The sequence below is a fragment of the Pseudorasbora parva genome, chromosome 22 (assembly GCF_024679245.1).
Source record: "Pseudorasbora parva isolate DD20220531a chromosome 22, ASM2467924v1, whole genome shotgun sequence".
In the NCBI taxonomy this organism is placed as follows: Eukaryota; Metazoa; Chordata; class Actinopteri; order Cypriniformes; family Gobionidae; genus Pseudorasbora; species Pseudorasbora parva.
The window spans coordinates 20,551,213-20,574,769 of NC_090193.1; the positions used below are offsets into that span (position 1 = coordinate 20,551,213).

The 23,557-nt window shown below is 39.1% G+C and overlaps 1 protein-coding gene across 3 annotated transcripts in view; it reads left to right on the plus strand.

The window, feature by feature from the left end:
• The first annotated feature begins 2,022 nt into the window (after positions 1–2,022).
• The window catches only part of LOC137058390 (chemokine-like protein TAFA-1), a 253,145-nt gene continuing 231,610 nt past the window's right edge, over positions 2,023–23,557 (plus strand). Inside the window, exons 1-2 of one of the 3 annotated variants that reach the window (XM_067431643.1) lie at positions 2,023–2,643; positions 4,472–4,609. In XM_067431643.1, the coding sequence (XP_067287744.1) occupies positions 4,486–4,609 (124 nt within the window). In that variant the 5' untranslated portion in view covers positions 2,023–2,643; positions 4,472–4,485. The remainder of the gene's footprint in view (positions 2,644–4,471; positions 4,610–23,557) is intronic. The other 2 variants (XR_010900675.1, XR_010900674.1) reach the window with 2 other exon arrangements.

Below are 23,557 nucleotides of genomic sequence, written 5' to 3' on the forward strand. Positions count from 1 at the left end.
ATATCAAAGGACAATGATTGAGGATTTTCCATTTCATTACCTAATAAATAGTTTTGGGTTATTATAACAAAGCTGGATTTTAATTATTTTGTTTTATTATTATATTTGATGAAAACTAGAAAATGGAAAAAATGTGCCTTGAAAAAAAATAAAAAAATAACATAATTCAAAGTACTAAAATGACTAAAACTGAAACATAAATAAAGCCAAATAAATAAATATAAATAAAAGAATGTAACACAATTACTATAATTCAAACAAAAATGTATTTAATGCCAGTAATAATAATATTTGGTTTGTGTGTGTGTGTGTGTGTGTGTGTGTGTGTGTGTGTGTGTGTGTGTGTGTGTGTGTGTGTGTGTGTGTGTGTGTGTGTGTGTGTGTGTGTGTGTGTGAGCCTGTTTATGTGGTTTATGAGGACACACATTTGTATAACTACATGGGTATTACACTTGTATTACACTATAAATGTGGTTTATGAGGACATATCAAATGTCCTCATAATTCAAATGGCCTTAAAAACATACTAAATGATAATTTTTTGAGAAAGTAAAAATGCAGAATGTTTCCTGTGATGGGTAGGTTTAGGGGCAGGGGCAGTGTAAGGGGATAGAAAATACGGTTTGTACAGTATAAAAACCATTACGTCTATGGAGAGTCCCTGTAAACCACATAGACCAACGTGTGTGTGTGTGTGTGTGTGTGTGTGTGTGTGTGTGTGTGTGTGTGTGTGTGTGTGTGTGTGTGTGTCAAGTGTCAAGTGAGTTCAAGTGATTAACTATTTGCTCTACAAGTCTAAGTGGGGAACTATTAAATAGCGACAAGCATATTTTTAGAAGCAAAATACAAAAAGAACTCATTGGACAAACACAATATAATTGAGGGCAGGAATTCTATCCTATAATAAATGTGTACAAGTGCCCACAGCTTAAACACAGGCACCATTCTTCTGCATATTGGTAACCCCAAAATTACAGAAACTCCTCTAAATGTCCAACATAACTGAACATTAAACACCAACAAAAACAACATCTTTCCCTTTACTGAAAAAACTCATAAAATAACACTTTAAGCCCTAAATTTATTCTCCAAATGCAGCCCCATGCAAAGCATTCTGGGAACTACAGACCCACTGCCCAGTTTGTTTGTTTAATTTCACTCAGCAATGTTAAGTTGACCGAACAAACACTTAAGTAAAGCTTAGGTTGTACTCATTTTTGTAGAAACGACTCAGTAAATTTAAGTTCATGTAGTTACATGAGATTTTTAAGTAATGTGAATAAGGATGATTTGAGTGCAACTAACAACAGAGAGTTTTTGGAGTGTTATATATAGTTGCACTTTATGGTGTGTGTGTGTGTTATATTATTTGTGATTCCTTTTTTATTTGTTCAGTTTTGCCTTTATATATTTCTAAATTGTCATCTTATTATTCTCATTGTCATCTTTTTATTAGTTCAAATATTGTTTTATATTATATATTACATTAATGTCATTATTTAGTTTTTTATTTATTTACTTACAATAACCTTATACTATAATAATCTCAGATCATAAAAACCTCTGAATTCCCACAAGCGCATCAGCACATAAAGAGGATGACTGTTTCTGTGTGCCTGGCATGCCAGCTGCAACTTTATTCTGGCAACACTCAACAACCAGTGAGAGCCGCACGCAACACAAAGAGCCATTTAGATTGTACAAACAGGCAAAGAAACACAGCAGCAATCTCAGGATAATGAGATGATTGCAAACGCAGCTGCGGACACCCTTCTATTAAAAGCGTGTTGCTCTGAGCATATTTCAGTCTCTTTGTTCAAACCCTCCAAAATCTGAAGAATTGAGGAAGCATATTGGGAAATTAAACCACCCTTTCTGTCTCCTTTCTAGACTGCAGTTGCAGACAGAAAACACACACATACAAGGTTATATCAACTGTATAGGTGCCTGTCTGTTTGGCTCCAGTGGGCAGTCTTGCTTTAAGACGCGTGATGCGTCTCGCTCTCCCACTCGCGAGGCAGTATTGTCATACACACAAGCACGCCTGCACTCACACATGCGTGTGCACACCAATCAGTACACTGGGAAGAGGAGAGACTCGTACTGAGTGGCTTCTCAATGGGAGAGAAGAGCTGAGAGGAGAGAGGGACGGAGCGAGCGAGCGCACGAAAGAGAGAGAGAGCGAGAGAGAGAGAAGTGTCGTCGCATGTGCTGGACCAAAAAGTGAAGAGGCAAATTAGCTTGTTATCCCCCAAAGAAGCTTCACCTTCAGAGAGAAGCGTGAGGAGGCTGAGAAACAGGAGGAATACGTTGCTTCTCTGGTGATTTAAAGGTGACATGACAAGGCGCTCGTCCCTCAAATCCCAGCTAGTTTCTGAAAGCGTTTCACAGCTGTGACGGGAGTTTCTGCTGTCGGGTTCGGTGGATTGCAGCCAGGAGGACTTACAACAGAAGAGGGGATCAAGGGCAGGAGCGGGAACAAAAGTCTCCTCATCCCTCCCCCCTCTGACCCGCAGATCCGAGCAGGAACTTTTGCTGGGAAGCTCCTACCCGTGAGCATGGATGGATTTACGACTATGTGCTGAGGATATTGGATGAACATTGACGGCACGTTCCTTTAACGTTCTCCTGACGGTATCTCAGGTAAGATTAGGTGGGATCGTTCTGTCATGGTAGGATGCAAAAAAAAAGGATTAAATCGTAATCTGTAGGAAGTCAGTCGTCAAGAAGGGCTAGAAAGTCAGCAGGTGTGTGCATTTTTGAAATGCCAAACTTGACGAGACTTTTAAGCAAGCATTTTGTGCGTTTCTCAGCCATTGATAATTTGCCTATATGTGCTTATCAAATAATACTTAAGTGTTGACAGTCAATACGGTGCAGATCCGATCAGCTTACAGGATTTTGCTGCCAATCCTTTCTAAGCTCCATGCTGCTGTTTTGACATAGATGAACATAAGACAGCCAATATGTTACATTCAATAACACATACAAGCTCTATTTTGTACTAATAACATCTGCAATACAGTGCAAGAACAAAACTGTTTTTTTATTCTGAGCTTGAAATGTGTGAAACTATACAGAAATGTACTGAATAAGAATTAAAAAAAATCAATTTATATGTATTTATTTATACACTAAAAATTTCTAAACACATCTTGTCAAGAGTGTATAGCGCCGGATATCCCCCGGTGATCGTGTGCAGGTGTGTCCGAGGACAGTGGCGAACATGCGGACCATAAAGTATAACATGTAAAAGCATTCAACCAGATGATTTATCAGATCAATGCATTAATTATACGACAGCTGCGAGCACCGTCTCCCAAAGCTGCTCTCAGAAACCTGCCGGAACCTCAGACACCACATCACGGAGGAGTGATTTATGAAATTACCTGGAAAATGAAAGATATGTAACTGCATATATTGCGTAGGTGTTGAGATGATATTCTAAAGTCCAAGGTTGATTTTTTTGCTCGCAGATCACCTTCTTCTGTTGCACGACTCGATTTTGTCGATCTCCTTTTATAGTGTTGAAGAAGACGGTTGAAGTTTTTGAGGCACTTTGCCAGCCAGGGAGAGAATAGCACTCCTCTGGGAACAGTTCACATTTCCACAAAACTGTGGATTAAAGAGGCTTTAGTGGAGCAAAGGGGATTACAATGTGCTGTTAATAATTATATGCTTAATTTTGGGGCTCGATGAATATTCATTGGACATTTCAATGTCATTTGAGGGTACTCTGAGTGATGATCCTGCCTGTCAGCTTGAAGAGTGCAGGAAAACTTAAACCCATTAATTAAACACTGTTTGCCATTTTAAAGTGGAGTTTTTTTCTATTGGTGTTGTTGTCAGAAGATTAGTTGAGGAGTAATTTAAAAGCGTTAATAACAATGCAGATGTCGGCTTCTGGCTTGCACGTTTAGAGTTGGAGGAAACTTGGGCTTGTTTAAACTTTGCATGCGTTTTATTGTTTTGGTTGTTATTAGTGGGTTATTAAATGGCATTTTGTTTTTTCGACCATTGATATTATAAAAGCAGTCATGAGGGAACTCATCTGATGTGTGTCCCCTGTCTTGAACTGATGATCAATCCAAGTTTTTCAGCTAGTTATGAGAAAACTCACCATAAAATAATGCAAAGCCATTACCATACATTTAGCATAATTACATGCAAACAACCCTATAGTGAGTACATGTAGTTAATTAATGTTACTCAGTCCTCAAATGTTTTCTTACACTGCAACAAGGACACCTTAACATAGCGTACATTACCTGTTAATTTAAAACGGCATCCTCCTTTTTGAAATATTTTGACTTAAAATGAAGTAAATGTTACGAATTGAAATAATGCTTGTTAACGGCGCAATGTTGAATAAAGCTGAGGGCTGAAATCGTACGTGCATGTAGGTGTGTGTGTGTCAGATAGAATAAACATTCTGCTTTTATCTTCTGTCTTTGATGTCTTTTCTCTTCAGCCGGTGCGCCTGCCATGTCCTGGCTCCTGTGTCTGTGGATAAGTGTTAGCTGCTTACTGCTGTGCCACGCCACTTTGTACGAGACCATCCAGCAGCATCATGTGACCCGTCCGGGCCGCAACGCCATACAGATACTGGGTCAGTGTCTCGTTTAAATCCGTATGCTCTTTTTCATTAAGCCGGTGATGTGTTTGTTGTTCCCTTCTCGGTTTCAACTGCTTGTGGAAATCCACGTGTGGAAGACATATGTGTGCATTGACATCATCGCTATCAGAAGTGCATAGCAGAGTTTAAATGCATAAAACGCTCATCGCAGTTTAAGAAAGTTTGTGTTAGGCTTGTTATCCTCTTCCTTTCGTGTACCCCACCTAGGTCCTATGTTGAAAAGAGATTTACGTAGAAATCCAGCTCAAGACGTTTTGTTCTTGCCATCAACGAGTGGCTTGTAAAGGGTTTTGCATCGTAAGTTATCCAGACTTCCTCGGTAGAAATCTTCTGTGTGCGTATATGTGTGTGTGTATGGGTGTATGAGACGGGCTCGGGGCTAAACTCTCCTATCAGCATGCTGTGAATACGAGCAGCTTTGATCACAGAGGCTCTGGTGGAAATGACAATTTACATCTATCGCCTGCTCTATGGAAGTATTTGGCAATTAAGTAGTGTTTCGCAATGAGGGCCGACGGGAAGAGAGACAGCAAGGTGGGTCTTCCTTCAACACTAAGTATGCAAATGGGAGCGATGTGGCATACTTTCTACTGCGGAGCACAAACACAAGGAACGCCAAAGCATTTTAATGCATACTCATTAAATATGTGCAGTGTCTTGTCTTTGTAGATTATGTAGTAAATGCGTTCGTTATTTCATTACTATCGATTTTGCATCTAGGGTTGAGAAAAGATGCACACCAGGAGTCCTAGTTTCGCGTGGTATGATTAGCGGCTGAATTACTGCAAACTTACACTCATTTATTTTTAATTTACCATCTTCAGGACACCACGCACATGTGAGAGAGCTTCGCATCTCAGAAAGCACTTCAAACCCATTAATCCAATACAAGGAGAGAAAAGTGTGATGAATGTCAGAAAGGCCCAGATGAATTTTTTAACACCATTCTTTCAGGTTTTTATCCTGCCCTGCAGAGCATGGTGCCAGAAATGTACAAGGAAGATCGTGCCCCATAGTAAGTGTTCCCTGAATTATTTAAGGGGTCAGCTGAACAACAAAAAGACCCCCCCAACCACACACACACACACTCCATGGTGTATGGAAAAGTTAGACAAAACGCATGTGTGAAATCACATCTCTGGTGTTAGGAAGGTTGAGAAGGGCTCGGTAATGGAGGGTTGTAGCTTTTAAAACACGCACCCACGCTCGCACGCATCCATATTGCAGCTGCTGAAGACCTTTTCTCTTGTTTTGCGCATGTTTCTTTAGAGAAACCCAAACAGAAGGATTGAGAAGGCTGTTTATGATGGTGGGTTTCTGCTAATTTTATCTGTACAGACAAAAAGGACCATCTAAAAAATCATTAGCCCCCGGGACCCCTTCCCTCCAGGCCACCATCCCTAGCAAACACACCTTTCACAGCATTGTAGTGTTATAGAACTCGAGACCGGCCTTGGTTTCGAGACTGCTCTAAAGACCATTTTTGAAGGTCTTAGTCTTGTCCAGGTCACAGACTAAAGACGAATCAGGATTTTATCTCAAGACCGGGCAAGACTTGTCTGGCTATCACCAGACCAAGCTCAATTTAAGATTGAACATTGGTCTGGGGAGTCTGCTCTGTATTTTCTACTGCACAAGAGGCATGATAAACAAGCATAATTCAAATGACTCTGTACGCAATTGGATAATCCTTCAACCAATCAGACCACAAGAGGCGTGATCAATGGGCACAGACCCATCACTTCTCTATGGCCCTGTCCCAAATGGCACACTTCATGTGCACTTTCAGTCTTGTGGACTTACAATGGCCATTGCGTGCGCGTGTCCCTTAAGTCCACAAGACCGTAGGGTGTCCCATTCGTCATTTAAGCTTAGAGAACGGTGCTCATGAGCACCCACTTTGTGGCTGCTATGCGCCCTCGATGTGCACTTCAGCAGAGCCCGCAAGTTTGTGAGCTAAGCAGAGGACTTCTACCCGGCAGTCAAAGCGGCATTACGACGTCAAAAGTGCGGACTCAGAGGAAGACCGTGAGGGTTTAGGGGGCCATTTGGGACAGGGCCTATCTGTCATCATGTTAATCCCGCCAAAAGCGCACCAGGTGGATAAGCCAGTCTGTGATTGGTTTTCACAAAAGTGTAAAAGAAGCAGTAGAAATTAATGTACAGGTTTCCAGACTGAGTTGCAGGGCGAAATCAAATCGCCGGCAGATCAGGCTGGGTTTACCCAGTCTAGGTCAAGACCACAACTGTAACTAAATTGCCAGTGCATTGTCTGATTTATTCGAACACTATTATTGGGATTTCAAGTAAAGCTTACATCTTAGATGCAATCAATGACTTATTTCTAATGTGATTTCTTTTGTTACTGTTGTGTCAGGTTCTAAATCAATGCAGGATTGACAAAAAAAAAAATCTAAATGTATACAAATGGGTACAAAATTCAAGATATGATTGCAAAAAAGTTCTTGAATGAGATTTGTATATTATAGTATATAATTAAGCAACATCAGAGCAAGAGAACTGTTCTTCAATAATATATTTGGGATTTTCAATAACCATCAATAAACAAATTGATATTAAGTGACTTAAATTTTAACCCCCAGAAGTCGGCTATCGCGCCGGCGCGATAGGCTCACGTTTTTTCTTTATTTATCAGTGCCAAAGAGAATCAAATAGCTCTGTCGATTTTTATAATTCAGGCAAGTGTTATACATTATTATAATCGGTCAATTTTCTATAATTTTTTGAGTAATGTCATTGTTGTGCTTCTTGCAAAATTAAGAAATAAATTATACAGTTTTAGACTATTTGGCAACATGTTTCGTTACTAAATGAATCAGCTGCTTTGAACAAATTGGTTGAATAAATTATTCCATGACTTACTCAGTAAGTGTTTTGATTTCAGTTTCACATTTAAAAGTAGACCTATCACGTTTAACCCATTATATTTCTATTCAAAATTGTATTTTTAAAACATGAATCTCAACATTATTCATGCAGATGTAATTGTACCAATTCAGATGCTACTTCTGTGCCAACTCTGCCATGCAAAGATGCATTTTATTGTTAGAGATTTGATTTGTAACAGCTCAATAATGTTGCTATTATTGTAATTGTATGTATTGATTAACTATGACATTTGTCAGACAGTAGATATTTGAGGAGTGCTGGTCTGGAATTGGTCTCGACTCTCTCACCCTGCCTTGGTCTTGTCTTGGTCTCAACCCCACAAAGTCTTGGCCATGCCTTGACTTGGTTTCGGTTTAGGTGATCTTGAGCAGTACAACATTGTATTTTAGTTGCAGTTAGGTAATGTTGCAGTACATTTTATAAATGTTTTTAGAAAACATAACTTGTAACCAAATAAAATGTTTTACAAATGTTGTGAAAATACCAACCTGCTATGCTTTCTTTAAGCTTTTCTACTACAAACTGTCGAGAGACGTTTTATCTAAGAGTTCAAATAACTTCCACACTGGAATTAGATGTCACTGGGGAAAAAACACAGCAATAAGTAAATATTGGTAACATTTTTACATTAAAGCAATTTAGTCAATAACTGACCGGAGAGAGACTTTCTGATTGAATCATAATTCAAAGTATGAATTCTTTGTATGCAGTTCTTGTAATTCTGGATCTGTTAGATGAACCAGGCTTAATGGGGTTGTTTTATGTAATTCCTTTATAATGGCAAAGGTGCAAAGACATGAAACAAGCTAATTAGATGCCACTGGACTCCTCGAGAATTCCCACTAAGGCCCTGTTTTGTTGTTAACTGAATCAACAGACATCTAAAGCTGCGTGTATCGGCAGCATGGTTAATGAGCTTTCTTGATGTCAGGTCTGCAGACAGCACTGGCCGCTGTGTTACCTGCTAGCGTCTGCCATCTCAGCTGACTTTGAGTCTGTGTTTGTTGAATGGAAGAGAATATCTTAAACCGCTTGATTCATGACAACCTTTTGAATGGAGAGTTTTGATGGTTTTCTCAAGACTACTACTGAAGGCACTCTGAAGCACATAAAGACTTTTGACAAGAAAATTTAACTCTTGTGAATAACACAGAAATGATGTCAGGAAGTCTGGAACCTTCATGTTGTCCATATTAGAGAAAACCTGAAAGGTATTGAAAGACATGTTGAAGTTGTCTGTTTTTACTTTTAAACTTTTTTTTTTTTAATGTTCTATTTTGTTTTTATGATTTTTACATACAACTTTTATTGCTTTCATTAAGGTTCTCCACCCACGTGTGCAGTTTTAGAAATAAAAAAGTATGTTGACTTTAATTTGAATAATATACTGATAATATAAATTTTGATACTGAGTTGTCTTTGAAATAATCACTTGGACAGCAAATTTCTGGGATACAAAACAAAAACATGATTAACACCTGCATTAAAATCGAATTTGTAATTCTAAAATTATCTCTAGTTTTATTAGAAAGACCTTTTAATATAAATAGATTTTCATTGCCTGGAGAAAGATCTAACATTTGAATTTTTTTTCTTGCCCCTCTTTTAATCCATTGCCGCTATTATCCGGCAATCAAAGCCAATTAAAACAAGTATCCAAGATTAAAAATGAGACTGAGTAAAGAAAAGCAGAGCATGATTCATTTTGAAAAGCTGTCATCATTTATTTAACTGTGAAACACCCCCACCAATGATATTCGAGGACAAACACTTTATATCAATGCCAAAAATGCTTCAAAACCCAGATAGGAGAGAACAGCACCATATTTCTCAGTGGGTTAGACATTAGGCAGAAGTGTTTCAGTGTAACCAGGAGCTATTGTTTTCCATAATCAAGGTGGAAGTTTAAGTGCCTGAGCCAAAATCTTTCGTAAATGATGCGATGTTGGCCGAGGTCTTTGGCGCTGAAAAAAATAAATGTTTAAGGCAGACATTCTCTATTAAGGACCATTTATTATTAAAGACAAACTCAAGATTGTAGATGTTACGCTGAATAAAGGAGAGTGTTAACTGACTTAAATGTTTAGTTTATTTGATTTTAGAGGTAGTTATGGCCGAACTTTGGTTGCTGAGCGTTTGAGTTGTGATGCTTATGTAGGCAATGTGGATTCAAGTCTGGCATGCAACACGTCCTGATGACATTTCCTTTTACTCCACCTCTTTTATCTCACCTTGTTTTCATGCAGAAAAGGGATGTCAGGCAAATCAGATGCTGAAAGTTGAGTTTTGGTGCTCATGTGGGCAATGGAGGTTCGAGTTCAGTCTGCAACACATCCTGATACAATGTATTTTTTATAAATAAAGAAGCAAAAATAATCATTTTTCAAGCCTTGAACACAGAACTCATTACATTTTTGGCAATATTTTTGGCAATAAATCTTTTCATTCAGTTTGGCCAGTTGTTCAAAGTACAACTTTTAGCTCACCCAGTCATCATGCAGAAAAGGCATAATAAATCAGATGTTGAGTTTTGATGCTCATGTGGGCAATGTAGGGTTGATTCCAGCATACAAGACTTCCTAAAAACATTTCCTTTTACTCCGCCCATTTTATCTCACCCAGTTACCATGGCAGAAAAGGCATGTCAGGCAAATCAGATTCTGAAAGTTGAGTTTTGGTGCTTATGTGGGCAATGGAGGTTTGAGCCCAGCTTGCAACACATCCTGATCCAATGTCACTGTATTTTTTTTTTTATTTTTTATTTTTTTTTAAATAAAGTGTAAAAAAAAAACATTATTTTTTCATGCCTTGAACACAGAACTCGACATTTTTGTCAAATAAATCAGTTTCAGTTATTGGCCAGTTGTTCAAAGTTTTAGCTCACCCAGTCATCATGCAGGAAAAGGCATAAGAAACCAGATGTTGATTTGTGATTCTTATGTGGGCATTGTAGGGTTGAGTCCAGCATACAACACATCCTGTTAACATCACACAAAAAAAATACAATAAATTAAGCTGCCAAAGTTTATGTAAGAAATATATATGTCGGTAATACAAACTCAAACCGTCATGTGGCTTTAGCTGCACAGTTAGCAGGATCTTTATTTGTCTGAGGATGATGGATACAGTAGTTGTCAGGTCAGAGGTGTCTCTGTACAAGTGTAATCCTCCATGCAGTTCAGGCATTTCACAATATTGCAGAAATCGGCTTACCTCTTATAACAGGAGCTTGACATGAATACCAAAATCCAGAATGGATTTGGTTGCTTTTGAATTCTCTCTCTGTCCCCCAAACCCCTTTTTTTTAGTTTTGAGAAACGACTAAAAAACCCTCCCCCCGTCACAGCTGAGGCTTATATTGAGTAACGAGTTGAGTCGCTCCACTGCTCCATCACCTGTTCAGGCACCGGCTCCAAGCCGCCTGCATCCCATGAGCCCGGGCAGGACGGGCCCCCGCCCGCGTTCCACTCTCAGCCGAGATTGATGGCGGTCCGATTCCGGGCAGCCAATTCTGGTCTCTCAAGGAATAATCCACTACATTGACAGATGAGCAGAATGTGACATGACACAATCCCAGGCTGCAGTGTTTCTCTTCCTTGTCTCTCTTTACCAAATGACGGCCCTGGCCGTTTTGGTCTTGGATGGATACACGGACCGCTGCTAAATATTTTTTCCCATCGGCTGGTGTGGTAGCCCAGCAACAGAGAGAAAAACTAGCTTTGTCTGTTTTCTCAGTTATTTGCTTGCCTTCCGAACTCTCCTGAGAACGCAAATGACTAATATCATAGGTGCATGTTGGATCATAGTTTGGTTTAACCTTCGTCAAAATTGTCTCCTGTTATACAACCAGTGACGGCAGCGGATTATGAATCAGAAATGCTCTCGCAAATTATGGTCAGTAATAATACAATATCAGACTGATCACAAGAAATGGCGTATGACACGCCAATTCGTATGCCATTTTGTCGTGCTATCAAGACACATAATACATTTTTAGTAGGGCTGTGCGATATTGAAGAAAAATGCGATATGCAATATCTTGTTAAATAATACAATATTCGATATGCGATACGATATTTCTATTAGTGTGTAAAATCCATTGAAATTATATATATATATATATATATATATATATATATATATATATATATATATATATATATATATATTATTATTATTATTATTTTTTTTTTTTAAATCTAGAATGAAACCATTTGTGTTTCACATTCTTTCTGGGAAGTGGTGTTTTAGCAAACATTTATGTCACACATCGTTCACGTTTTGGTGTGTGTGTGTCAGACAGCACGAGACGTTTAATAACTCTTATTAACATCAAGCAAGTCCCATAAGTAACAGTCGTGTGCCGGTCGATTTTCTGCTCTATGCGTTGACCTAAAATGTACACTTTTCACAATGTTGAAGTAGCCTATAAAAATTATTAAGATATTGCATGCCGATATGCATATTGCGATATGTACATTTGCAATATTTCGATAATTTCGATATATTGCACAGCCTAATTTTTTAGCGTGTTTATCAACGCCGTTTCATTCTATTCCCTACCCCTAAACCTAAACATCACACACACACACAGCCCCTATACCCATCACAAGAAACATTCTACATTTTTACATCTTCAAAAAAACATTATTTAGTATGTTTATAAATCCATTTAACTTGTGGACACACACACACACACACACACACACACACACACACACACACACACACAAACACACACACACACACACACACACACACACACACACACACACACACACACACACATTCAGACATATTTTGAACACGTAACTCAAACTCTTCCCTAAACGTAGCCATTTGTGTATTATAAAAAACAGGATATAACGGGTAGATATGACTGCAGGCACAATTTATTCAGTAAATACAAATATTCCAAGTGTTCCGAGGCCAAACGATTGATTTGTGTGAAAAAAAATCCCCAAAAGTGATGCCGGCGGAAGAAACGTCACGTCAGCTTTTGCTGTATTGGCTGTCGTGTGCCTCGTGACCAATTGCGACATTACGTCAGCTTTGATTGTAAAATGCCATTGGCTCTCGGGTGTCTCATGACCGATCGCGTCATTCTAAAGAGTCATGTGTAATATTTTAATGAGAAATATTAACAAGAGTGTTTGTGTTCTGTTCACAAAGGGGCGCGATCATCATTTTAACGACTAAAACATTAAGATCAACTCTGTTCTTCACACGAAGATATCGTATGACTTTCAAAGATTTGGAATGCAACATGACAATACTTTTATACTGTTTTTTTGGTCAGTTTTTGCAGTAAATACATGTGACTGTACATTTATTTACCTGTTACATGTTTTATATTGTTGGGAGTGGATAGGTTTAGGGTAGAAGTGGAGTTAGTTTCTCCAAAATATAATATTAGGCTATAAATATTCATTCTGTGAGGTCAATTGGGTTGGCGGAATCACATGGTGTATACATACACGCAGAGATGATGGTTTGTTTCGATGCAGACATACACGCGGAATCACACGGTGCAGACATACACTCACACGGTGCAGACATACACGCGGAATCACACGGTGCAGACATACACTCACACGGTGCAGACATACACTCACAGGTTGCAGACATACACGCAGAATCACACGGTGCAGACATACACGCGGAATCACACGGTGCAGACATACACGCGGAATCACACGGTGCAGACATACACGCGGAATCACACGGTGCAGACATACACGCGGAATCACACGGTGCAGACATACACGCGGAATCACACGGTGCAGACATACACGCGGAATCACACGGTGCAGACATACACGCGGAATCACGCGGAATCACACGGTGCAGACATACACGCGGAATCACACGGTGCAGACATACACGCGGAATCACACGGTGCAGACATACACGCGGAATCACACGGTGCAGACATACACGCGGAATCACACGGTGCAGACATACACGCGGAATCACGCGGAATCACACGGTGCAGACATACACGCGGAATCACACGGTGCAGACATACACGCGGAATCACACGGTGCAGACATACACGCGGAATAGCTCAAAATGCGTACAGATAACACGCCACTTGGATTTAGAAAGTGCCGGGTATGTTTACGCAAAGTCATGATGTTTTTTTTGCAATATATGGAAAAAAAACAGCTTGAATGATGTCTAACCTGATACATTTATATCAATATGGCTGATGTTTTTCAAAAACTTGAAGCACAGATTCCATCAATCAATCCATCCATCCATCCATCCATCCATCCATCCAGTGCTCATGTGAGCAATAAGGGTTTGAGTCCATTCATATGTATTTTTTATGAGCAATGTTACTATCTCTTTTAGTCACAATAATATCAATCAAATGAATGCCGAGAATAATGGTTGCTGAAGACATTTGTGCAGCTGTTTTATTGTGAATTAATCAGATTAATTTCACACCTACTTTTAATTGTGGCAAACTAATTAGAAGGGGAATTGATGACAAAACCAAATTCAATTACATGCAGCTCACTGGAATGGCGTAGTAATCTGATTTTTTAGCAAATTGGATGAAGGAGAGGTTTGATTGGTCTGGCTGGGATGTTTTACACTCACATGCTCAAACCCATGGACTGTCACCACCGCAAAGCCAACTTCACTTTATCATGCGCTGCACGATGACCTTCATGGGGCACACATGGTCTCATCATAATGAAACTTTCTCTGCTTAAACTGAAGCCCGCTGGCTAATCCTGATATACTGTTAGAGTCATTTGCATATGTTAATGATTGGCATCGGTGGTTAGTATGTTTGTAACGGGAGATCTGATTGGGCGTTACATTTAAACTTTCTTTAACAGTTTCTTTCACACTTATTTCATGCTTTTTGTCTTCTTGCTTTAGTGTTTTCTTTCTTTTACACCTTTTCAGACGTTATTTTTTTCTGCACTTTCTTTCATTCTTTTCCTATCTTTTGTACTTTCATTCTGTATTTCACACTTTCTTGCTTCTTGCAATTTTTTTCATGTCATCCTCTGCGTCTCCTTTCGCGTTTTAGCTCTTTCTTTCTTTCTTTCTTTCTTTCTTTCTTTCTTTCTTTCTTTCTTTCTTTCTTTCTTTCTTTCTTTCTTTCTTTCTTTCTTTCTTTCTTTCTTTCTTTCTTTCTCTTTCTGTCAGATGTCTCTTTCGAGCTGGTCCTGATGCCCTTCCCCCCTTCCGTCTTTTTCTCGGCCTCCTTTTTTTCTCTCAATTTCCTCATCTCTATCTGGCCTTCAGACGATTTGTCATGGATCAGATGAGACAATTTGTCATGGATTAGTGCTCTTAACTGTGTGTGTGATAGCGAAGGCAGTCACTGGAAAAGCTGAAGAATCCTATTACAGTTCTTTTTATGGTAGTGTAGATGTGTGTGTGCACTTGCATGTACGCGTGTGAGCATTTGAGTACAATGCGATCCTTACATCTATCGCATACAATACGGAACAGCTGAACCGTGCGTAAATGGCAGGATGTTTTATCTGCATATTGGGTGTAAGAGACCATTGTTCTGATACCTGTTGGTTTGCGCACTTTGTCGCACAAAAACACACCGGCATATCGAGGTTCCCCAGATTTCCCAAATAGCTTTACCCAATCAGATCGTTCTGAAAGAGCATTGAACGTTTTGTTCGGAGTTCTGCTCCTTAATAATGGAAATATTTACTGATAGTATAAAGATAGCAGGAAGAAATATTCTTAATCTTTTTTTTTCCCCTGGTGAGCACATGCAGCTCAGAGATACAGAGATTATTCATATTTACAAAGCAAAACTGTCATTCAGAAGACGGAGCACGGTATGTGCATTAAAGGATTTTCTTTGCCAAGTGCAATGAGACGGAACAGGATTAGAGACCTGTTCTCTTATCGCAGGCTCCGTCTGAAAATAAGGTGGGCATTGAAGCTCTCTCCATCACCGTGGGTTTATTCACTATGACTACTCGCTTCTCAAGAACGTCCATCGCGGAAGAGCTCAGGCTGAGGGGCTCTAATTCATGCCAGAGCCTTGATGGCATTTGCATTCCAGAATTTCGATTTAATTACATGCGCTAATTGCAGCTGCATCTGACTCACGTCTTTGTTTGTCCCCGTGGTCGAGTTCTTAGAAGAGCTTTCCGTCAGTCAATTTAGGCAGGGGAGTTTCAAACGAGAAGCGGAGACGTGGAACCGCAGCCCGGCCCGACCAGCGGTCAATGCTTCCGTTAAGTGAAATGATCCCAGACACCAAATTCCCCATCTGGCTGACTGCAATGCAGGCAGAATACATGAGCCATGTAAAATGAATTTTAGCCCACAAATCATTGTGACTGTTTTGCACCTCTCATTCAGTGCTCTATGAATTCTTATTCTGCTATTTGAAATCCAAGCGGGATATTGATATCATGCCGTAGTTTCTCTCTCTTTCTTTTTTGGCACTTCCAGTGAATGCTACCGCAGATGGCTTGAACCAGTTTAAACCTCGATATCTAATTTGCTTAGTGACAGTCAGGATTTATAACCCATTTCCTAAACTGTAAACACTCTTCTCGGTATCAGGATGATATTTGGAAATCACTGGCTGCTGTTATATAATTGGCAGGAATTTCCACTATTGATCTCAGTGATTGAGCTTAAGCTTGGAGAGAAATGAAGGCACTTGTTTTTCTTTCTTTTCGTTTATTTCTTTCTGTTTTTCTTCTGTGAAATTCCCCCTTCAAGGGTGTAAGTTTAACTAGAGATGCAGTTATTGACTGGGTAGTTCAAAGTGTGATTCAGGTGTAGATCAATCCCCACCATGTTGCCACGGGCCATGTTTTTTTTTTCCTCTGGAGCTGTTATTTTTCTTCATTTCAACAACTTTGTTTTCCTTTTTCAAGAAAATCATAAGCCTGACTGAATCACTGAATCATTATTCATTTTCAGACTTACCTCTAGGTTTATTAACACTTCTATTTATAAAATGTTGCCAATATATGTTTGCAGTGGAACAATGCACTTAATAATACTATACTTTCAGGGTCCATATTCACAAAACATCTTAAGGCTAAAAGTTGCTCCTAACTATACTCTTAAAATAATGGGCATGTCAGTCCTAATTTTAGGACATTTTTCCTCTAAGAGTATTTCACAAAGCATTTTAGTGTTTAAACCAGCTCCTAAATCTGTGAAAAGTTAGGAGTAGTCAAGAGGACTGTAAAGTCAATAGGACTAAATCACAAACAATCCTAATGGCTGTTGTGGACCTTTCTCCGTTTCCTCTCTTCCACTTTGCTTCTTGTCTACTCACTGTCCTGTCCTATCCTATAATAATAAAAGTGCAAAAATGGCAAAAATAATTATTATAAACTATATTGTAATGTAATTATGGACTATTTACTATGCTGTCTGAAGGGATCGAGGTCTCTGGGCTCAGAATTTAGCCCAAACCCAGAGGACTCCCCTGAATCTCTGACAGGGCAGAGAGTGAGAAGTCAGGGTGGCGGAGGGATGCAAAAAACTGGTGAGGTAAATAGATGAGGTAACTAAACAATGTTTCTTTCGGTGTATCAGAAATGTGCTGGGCAAACGATTAATTGTGATTAATCGCATCCAAAATAAAAGTTTGTGTATTGTATATTTGTTATGTTTATATAAATACATGCATATACAACAAATATTTGCATGTATATACTATGCAAATAGTATATAAATATTTTTATATAATTTATCTTATATATATATATATATATATATATATATATATATATATATATATATATATATATATATATATATATATATATATATATATAAATACGGTAACACTTTATTTTAAGGTTCAGTTATTAACTATTAACTAGTTGCTTATTAGCATGCATATTACTAGGATATTGGTACTTATAAAGCACATATTAATGCTTTATTCTTCATGACCTTATTCTACATCCCTTAGTCCTACCCAATACCTAAACTAAATACTACAAAACTACCTTACTATCTATTAATAAGCAGTAAATTGGGAGCTTATTGAGGCAAAAGTCGTAGTTAATAGTGAATATGTTTTCCCCATACAAAAGTGTTACCGAATATAACATATGTTGTCACAGGTGGCTGAGTCACAGAGCTCATAATGATTCAATCAACTTTAATGCAAACACATAGAAACAGGCAGGTAAACACTCAGGGAGCTGGACAAACATGACTAGCACTCTGTAGAGCAGTTTGTCCCTTTAGGGCTACTGTAGAAACATGGCGGTGCAAAATGTCGACTTCACTGTAAGAGGACCAACGGTGTATGTAGATAGAAATGGCTCGTTCTAAAGTAATAAAAACATTATGGTTCATTATGTGAGGTCTTTATACAACACTGAAAACATAGTTATGTATATTATATTGCATTTCTGTCAATAGCTCCTCGTAAATACTACAAACTGCACCTTTAACACTAAACAGAACTAGCCAAAACATTGTTTCAATCATTTCCCGGAAAAGTTGTGTTTGGTTTATTTTTACTGTTGTAATTGTACGCAGGATGAAAAGAAGCAAGCCTTGGTTTCCGTCCTCAACAAAACGACCTAGTCAACAAACATACCCTTCACCTCTGGCCCCAGTGGTCATTACCTTCTAGAAAGCTTTTCCCCAGCCTCTATCCCTATTGTTTTACGTAGATGACTTGCATGCATCACTGTCTAGTTTTTTGCTGTTGGATCACAGAAACACAGCTCTGAGATTACTATGTGCCTTCATGGCCGATTTAGCAAAGCTCACTGCGGGTATTTAGAAGAAGCATTATTTATTAGAGCTGCCTCAGATAGACACAGAGAGGCTTGTGCCGCTCCACTTTCTTTTTATTACTTCGCAAGAAATGTGTGTCATTCTTCTTTTAAAACACACTCCAAGAGTATATCATTTCACCAAACTGACCCTCCTGAAACTGGGGTAACTTTCCTGTACAAATACATAACTACAAATACATAACCGCCATGCGAAAATATATAGAAATGTATGTATATTTAAGTCAAATAAAGATGCAGGTCACTATTTTAATGATCTGAGTGCATGGTACAGGTGCTCTTAGGGCATGTCAGAATCCACTTTTGCTAGTTTAAAGACGGAAAAAAAACCTTGGTGCGCCAGACTCATGGTCAAAAGGGTACCTAGTCTCTTAATTAATGGGTCATGGATGTGTTTTAGGCATAATGTGAAATAAACCAGTCAGGGTCTCAGCTCCCATTCCCTTTGAAAGAAGGTTGCTCTTGCACCATGGCGGGTTCGCTATTTACATTGCTGAATTTGCAAGCGGAAAGACTGAACACTTCTCCAAAGAGGAATCTTTTTATTTTTAATATTTAAAAATGTTTTTGTGTTGCTTCGCGTCCCTGTGTGTGTAATAAGCAGAGTGTACGCATGTTGGGAACTTGCCTATAGGCACATATTACTAATGAGCCCTTTAAATAACACAAAAAATACCAATGACTTTGTGACGTGGCCACGCAGCTGGCACTCGTGAACGTTAATCACCGGCCCGCTCTCGCGGTCCCTCGCCCCGCTGCTTGCCACGTCACAGACTTTAAACCTGGTTTTTGTTGGTCAAAATAGCAACGTGCCAACTATACGCCTGAACACACCTCGTTTTCAGACCTGCATGCCAATGGGCAAACAGATGGGCACGAGTGCATTTGTTATTTAAAAAACGTGCCACTGGACATGAAAAAGATAACTGCGTCAGGCTGAAACTAGCAAAAAAAAATTACATTACACTTGGCGTCACTATTGATAGGGCCATTAGAATGTTTTTTAGCTTGCTTATTGTTCTCACACTGTAAAAAATAAAAATAAAGTTGAGAAAACTTAAAAGTTTAAGGCAACCAGCTGCAGACCATTTTTGAGTTTTCTTAACTTAGGGTCAATTAGTTATCACAACTTTTTTCATGTTAAATAGTTGAATAAACTTTAAATGCTGAATTTGTCATTCAAAACATAAGTTTGACTTTTTACAGTGCAAGAACATGATCTGTTTCAGTACACAATGTCCTACGATGATATTTGGGAATGTTTGTTCTGAGAAACGGCAAATCATTGAACTATGTTGGTAAGACAACATAGTTGTTTGGGGTGTGAATCTTTGGGTAGACAGCAAATCAATACGTTTCACAGTTTTCTGATTCAATTCAAGAATGATTTTGGCTAATTCAGAATGTTTTAATCAAACATTGGCTTCTCAGAAAATGAGTAAATTGTTACACCCCGAATAGTTGGCTGATGATGCTTTTGGGAAACCCCAGCTTTGCTGGACTATGTTGAAGGAGTTTTGGGTCCAGACCAACTTGGTCAGATAAATAAATCTAAGACTAGATGTCAGCTATCTATAAGAACAATATAATGAATTAATTGTTCAAAATGTCATGTTTCAAAATGAAAAGATTGGGTTTTTCCCTATCTCCAATTCCCAGAAGTCTATGTTTGAGGCATTACATTAGATCAGAGCAGTGGGCGACACAGTGGAAAGGAGTATATAATATCTTCCCTGTGGATGGAAAGGGCACAGAGAGCATTGATTACTGCACCAAAAAAATAAAATAAATACAGGCCCTGAACTCTCATAAGCTGAAAACTCTCGAATGTGTCTGTGACTCATGGTATATATCCTCTCTTTCACTGCCTGTCACTTCCGCAGTATTGTTCGTCCATTCCGCCGAAGCGAGGATGAAGCAATTATAGTTTTTTACTCTTCGCTGGAGAGGGCAAAACAGGATGGCAGTTTGCGATCTCTCAAACTTTTTTTTTGAATACATTTAAATTGTCATGCCAAATCCAAAAGCCACGAAGGCTGGAGAGGATACCAGTGCCGGACGTGACAGTCGATTGGGATGTGTTTATGTGTGTGTGTGTGTGTGGGTGGGTTTAGTATGGCGAGTTGCGGAGGAGGCAGGGAGGAGTTCTCATTAAGGTGGTGTGTGTTTGTGTTGCGTGACAGGTCCTCGCCTCTGCCTGACACTGTGACACTTTCTGTGACATGGAGGAACAGAGAGGAAGGCAAAAGAGAGGGAGTGAAAGAGAGAAAGAGAGAGAAGGTAGCAGCTGTGGATGTTGGTAATATGCCTTAGAGTGGCGTTCTCAGAATTTTTTTGTCACGCACAAAGGTGCCATTTTGACATCAAGCATCATGCTTGAAGAATGGCTCTGTATGGCTCTGCAGCTGTGTCTTAAAGATACCTATGAGGGGTTTATATATATCGGCAAGATAATAAAACATTTTTCATCCATGTCAAGACAGTTCAACACAGTCACAGTTGAGTTGCCAAACGGTAGGGTCCAAAAGTCTAATGAATTTTGCTGTAATTAACATCATTGTTTATATTTTCTATCTAGGCAGACAAAATGCTTAAACAATGAATAAAACCTTTATTTTTATTTCTTATTAAAAAAATATTAAAAATAACAATATGCGTTACTGGTTATTAACCAGTAAATAAAATTTCTAAAAGGAAGTGTATGTAAGGTTGCGGCCAAAACTGGTACTGCAATCACTTTCGAATGACTGTAGAGCGTTGTATCCCCTCTCCCTCTCCCCCTCCCCCCTGACTCGAGGTTGCCAGATAGGCTGCAGGATCCAGCAGGAACGTTTGTGGCTGCAGCTGTGGTAACTAGAGCAGATCTGGCAACCCGGATGCCGAAACACTACTGACTTTGTGATTGGTCTAGAGGTGGAGGGTGGAGCTTCAGGCCAAAACACAACATGTCAACATCAACATCAGTTGAGGGCTGCTACAACAACTTTTAAATGACAATATCCTGGCCAGACTACTGTTGTCAGTATTTGAAATTAACATGATTTATTAGTGTATAGTGACATATCAGGGCCATTTTATGATGTATTGAAATACATTTCTTACATACATTCCCTTTAATATTAAGCCACGCGTTTTAATATCACTATTAGTAAGGATAGTAGCATCTCTGTATAATGACTTTAAATGCATATTTAAAGTATTTTTGCAATAGTTCTATTTTAGCACAATCAAATATACTTTAGTTTAGTTTGACATCATATATATATATATATATATATATATATATATATATATATATATATATATATATATATATATATATATATATATATATATATGATATATATATATATATATATATATATATATAATTCAACTTGTCCAGCACTCTTCATAAAACGTATGAAATGTTCTCCATTACATTAAGAACCCTCCCCTCCACCAGCCCCCCTCCTGCCTCCCTCCCCTTGTCTCTGTGCATTACTGAGGCACGTGAGGTCTGTCAGCCACAGCCCCTTACTCTCGTCCACGGCTGCTCGCATCCAGGGGTGTGAAGAATTACTGTTCCGCTGGAATTAGCCTGAGCACCACTTCAAGTCCGAATCAATGAATGAGATTTAAATTACACTTAACAGATGAAAGCCCCTTCACCTCTGATAGCACACTCTACCCAACAACGTAATGGGCAAACGCTCTGAGAAGAGGCACACTAGTCGAGTATAAGAGCCCATTCCGTGGTTACTGAGCACAGTGTTCGCTCTTGCACCAAGATATTGTTTCGTACTTCCTCTGTGGCAATGAAAACAATGAGAGCACATGTTTTATCACACACACAAATGCTTGAAAAATTGTGTTAGATTGCTCACATCTATCTATCTATCTATCTATCTATCTATCTATCTATCTATCTATCTATCTATCTATCTATCTATCTATCTATCTATCTATCTATCTATCTATCTATCTATCTATCTATCTATCTATCTATCTATCTATCTATCTATCTATCTGTCTGTCTGTCTGTCTGTCTGTCTGTCTGTCTGTCTGTCTGTCTGTCTGTCTGTCTGTTTTCCTTGAAAGTCATTGAAAGTCAATTGAAAATCCGCAATCCTTATGCTACATCAGTTGAAGTTCAGGAATTCATCTTGAATCTTAAGGCAATTCCCAGTGCAGTTCTAAATGGTGCACCACTTATTTTGGATATGAAAGTATACAGATTTTATATTTAGTCGTATAGAGGAAATTCTCCATTAATCGGGTCACGGCGAGTAAAGCGATACCAAAGAAATAGACTCCGATTTATCAGTTTAAAGGCAGCACTGACGTTTACATGGTTTAATCCCAAAATGGCCCTCATAAAACGATGTCCCGGTCGGTCTAGGATTACACCTTTTGTTCTGTCTAGTTTTAGAGGAAACATTAGCTCGGATGAGTTGCAGTTTTGGCCTGAAATGCTAGCCGGTATTTATTATTCAGGATTGAGTGTGATAGCTGTGGGGCCGAAGAAGAGAGTGCTCGGAGGCTGCAGCCAGAACCGGCCCAGAGAAGATGCACAGGATCAATCCCTGAGAAATGACCAGCATCTATCATTATTTGCAGATGCGGCTCTTGGGAGACGCAGAGACTCATCATCGAGGGCTGCGCTGTTCAGGCATTTACATCTGTCTGCGTGCGTGTGTGTTTGTGTCGCCATGCAGACAGATGGTCTCCATTTGATCTGGGAGGGGTAGAAATGGCAGAGGAGATGGTCTAAACGAGTACCTGTCACCAGGACTCATGAGTTGGCCATCATCTCAGCTTCCCCCTGCATAAATATGTTAACATTGTTAAATGGGCCACGGTCTGCAGCTGCCCAGATGAGGGTTGCGCTGCCAGGCACATTGGGCGCAGTGCCATCAACGCATTTTAGTGTGGGCCTGTGTCAAAAATGGAACACCTGAGGGTCTCTTAAAACAATTATATATGCAGATGATAGGTAATACAGCTTGTTTGTCAAAGGTACACTCTTGAAGGGGTCATGAGATAAGAAATCAAATTTCCCTTGGTCTTTTGACTAAGGTTGGGTACCGAAACCCGGTACCAGTATGGCACTGGTACCTATATAACCGGTATGTGACCGAATCAGAACGCAGATTTTGGTGCTTCATTTCAGTGCCACTTAAATGCCTGAGATGTCGATTGCAATATTCAGTGCATCACATGATCAACTGCTAAATTCAAACATGCTTTC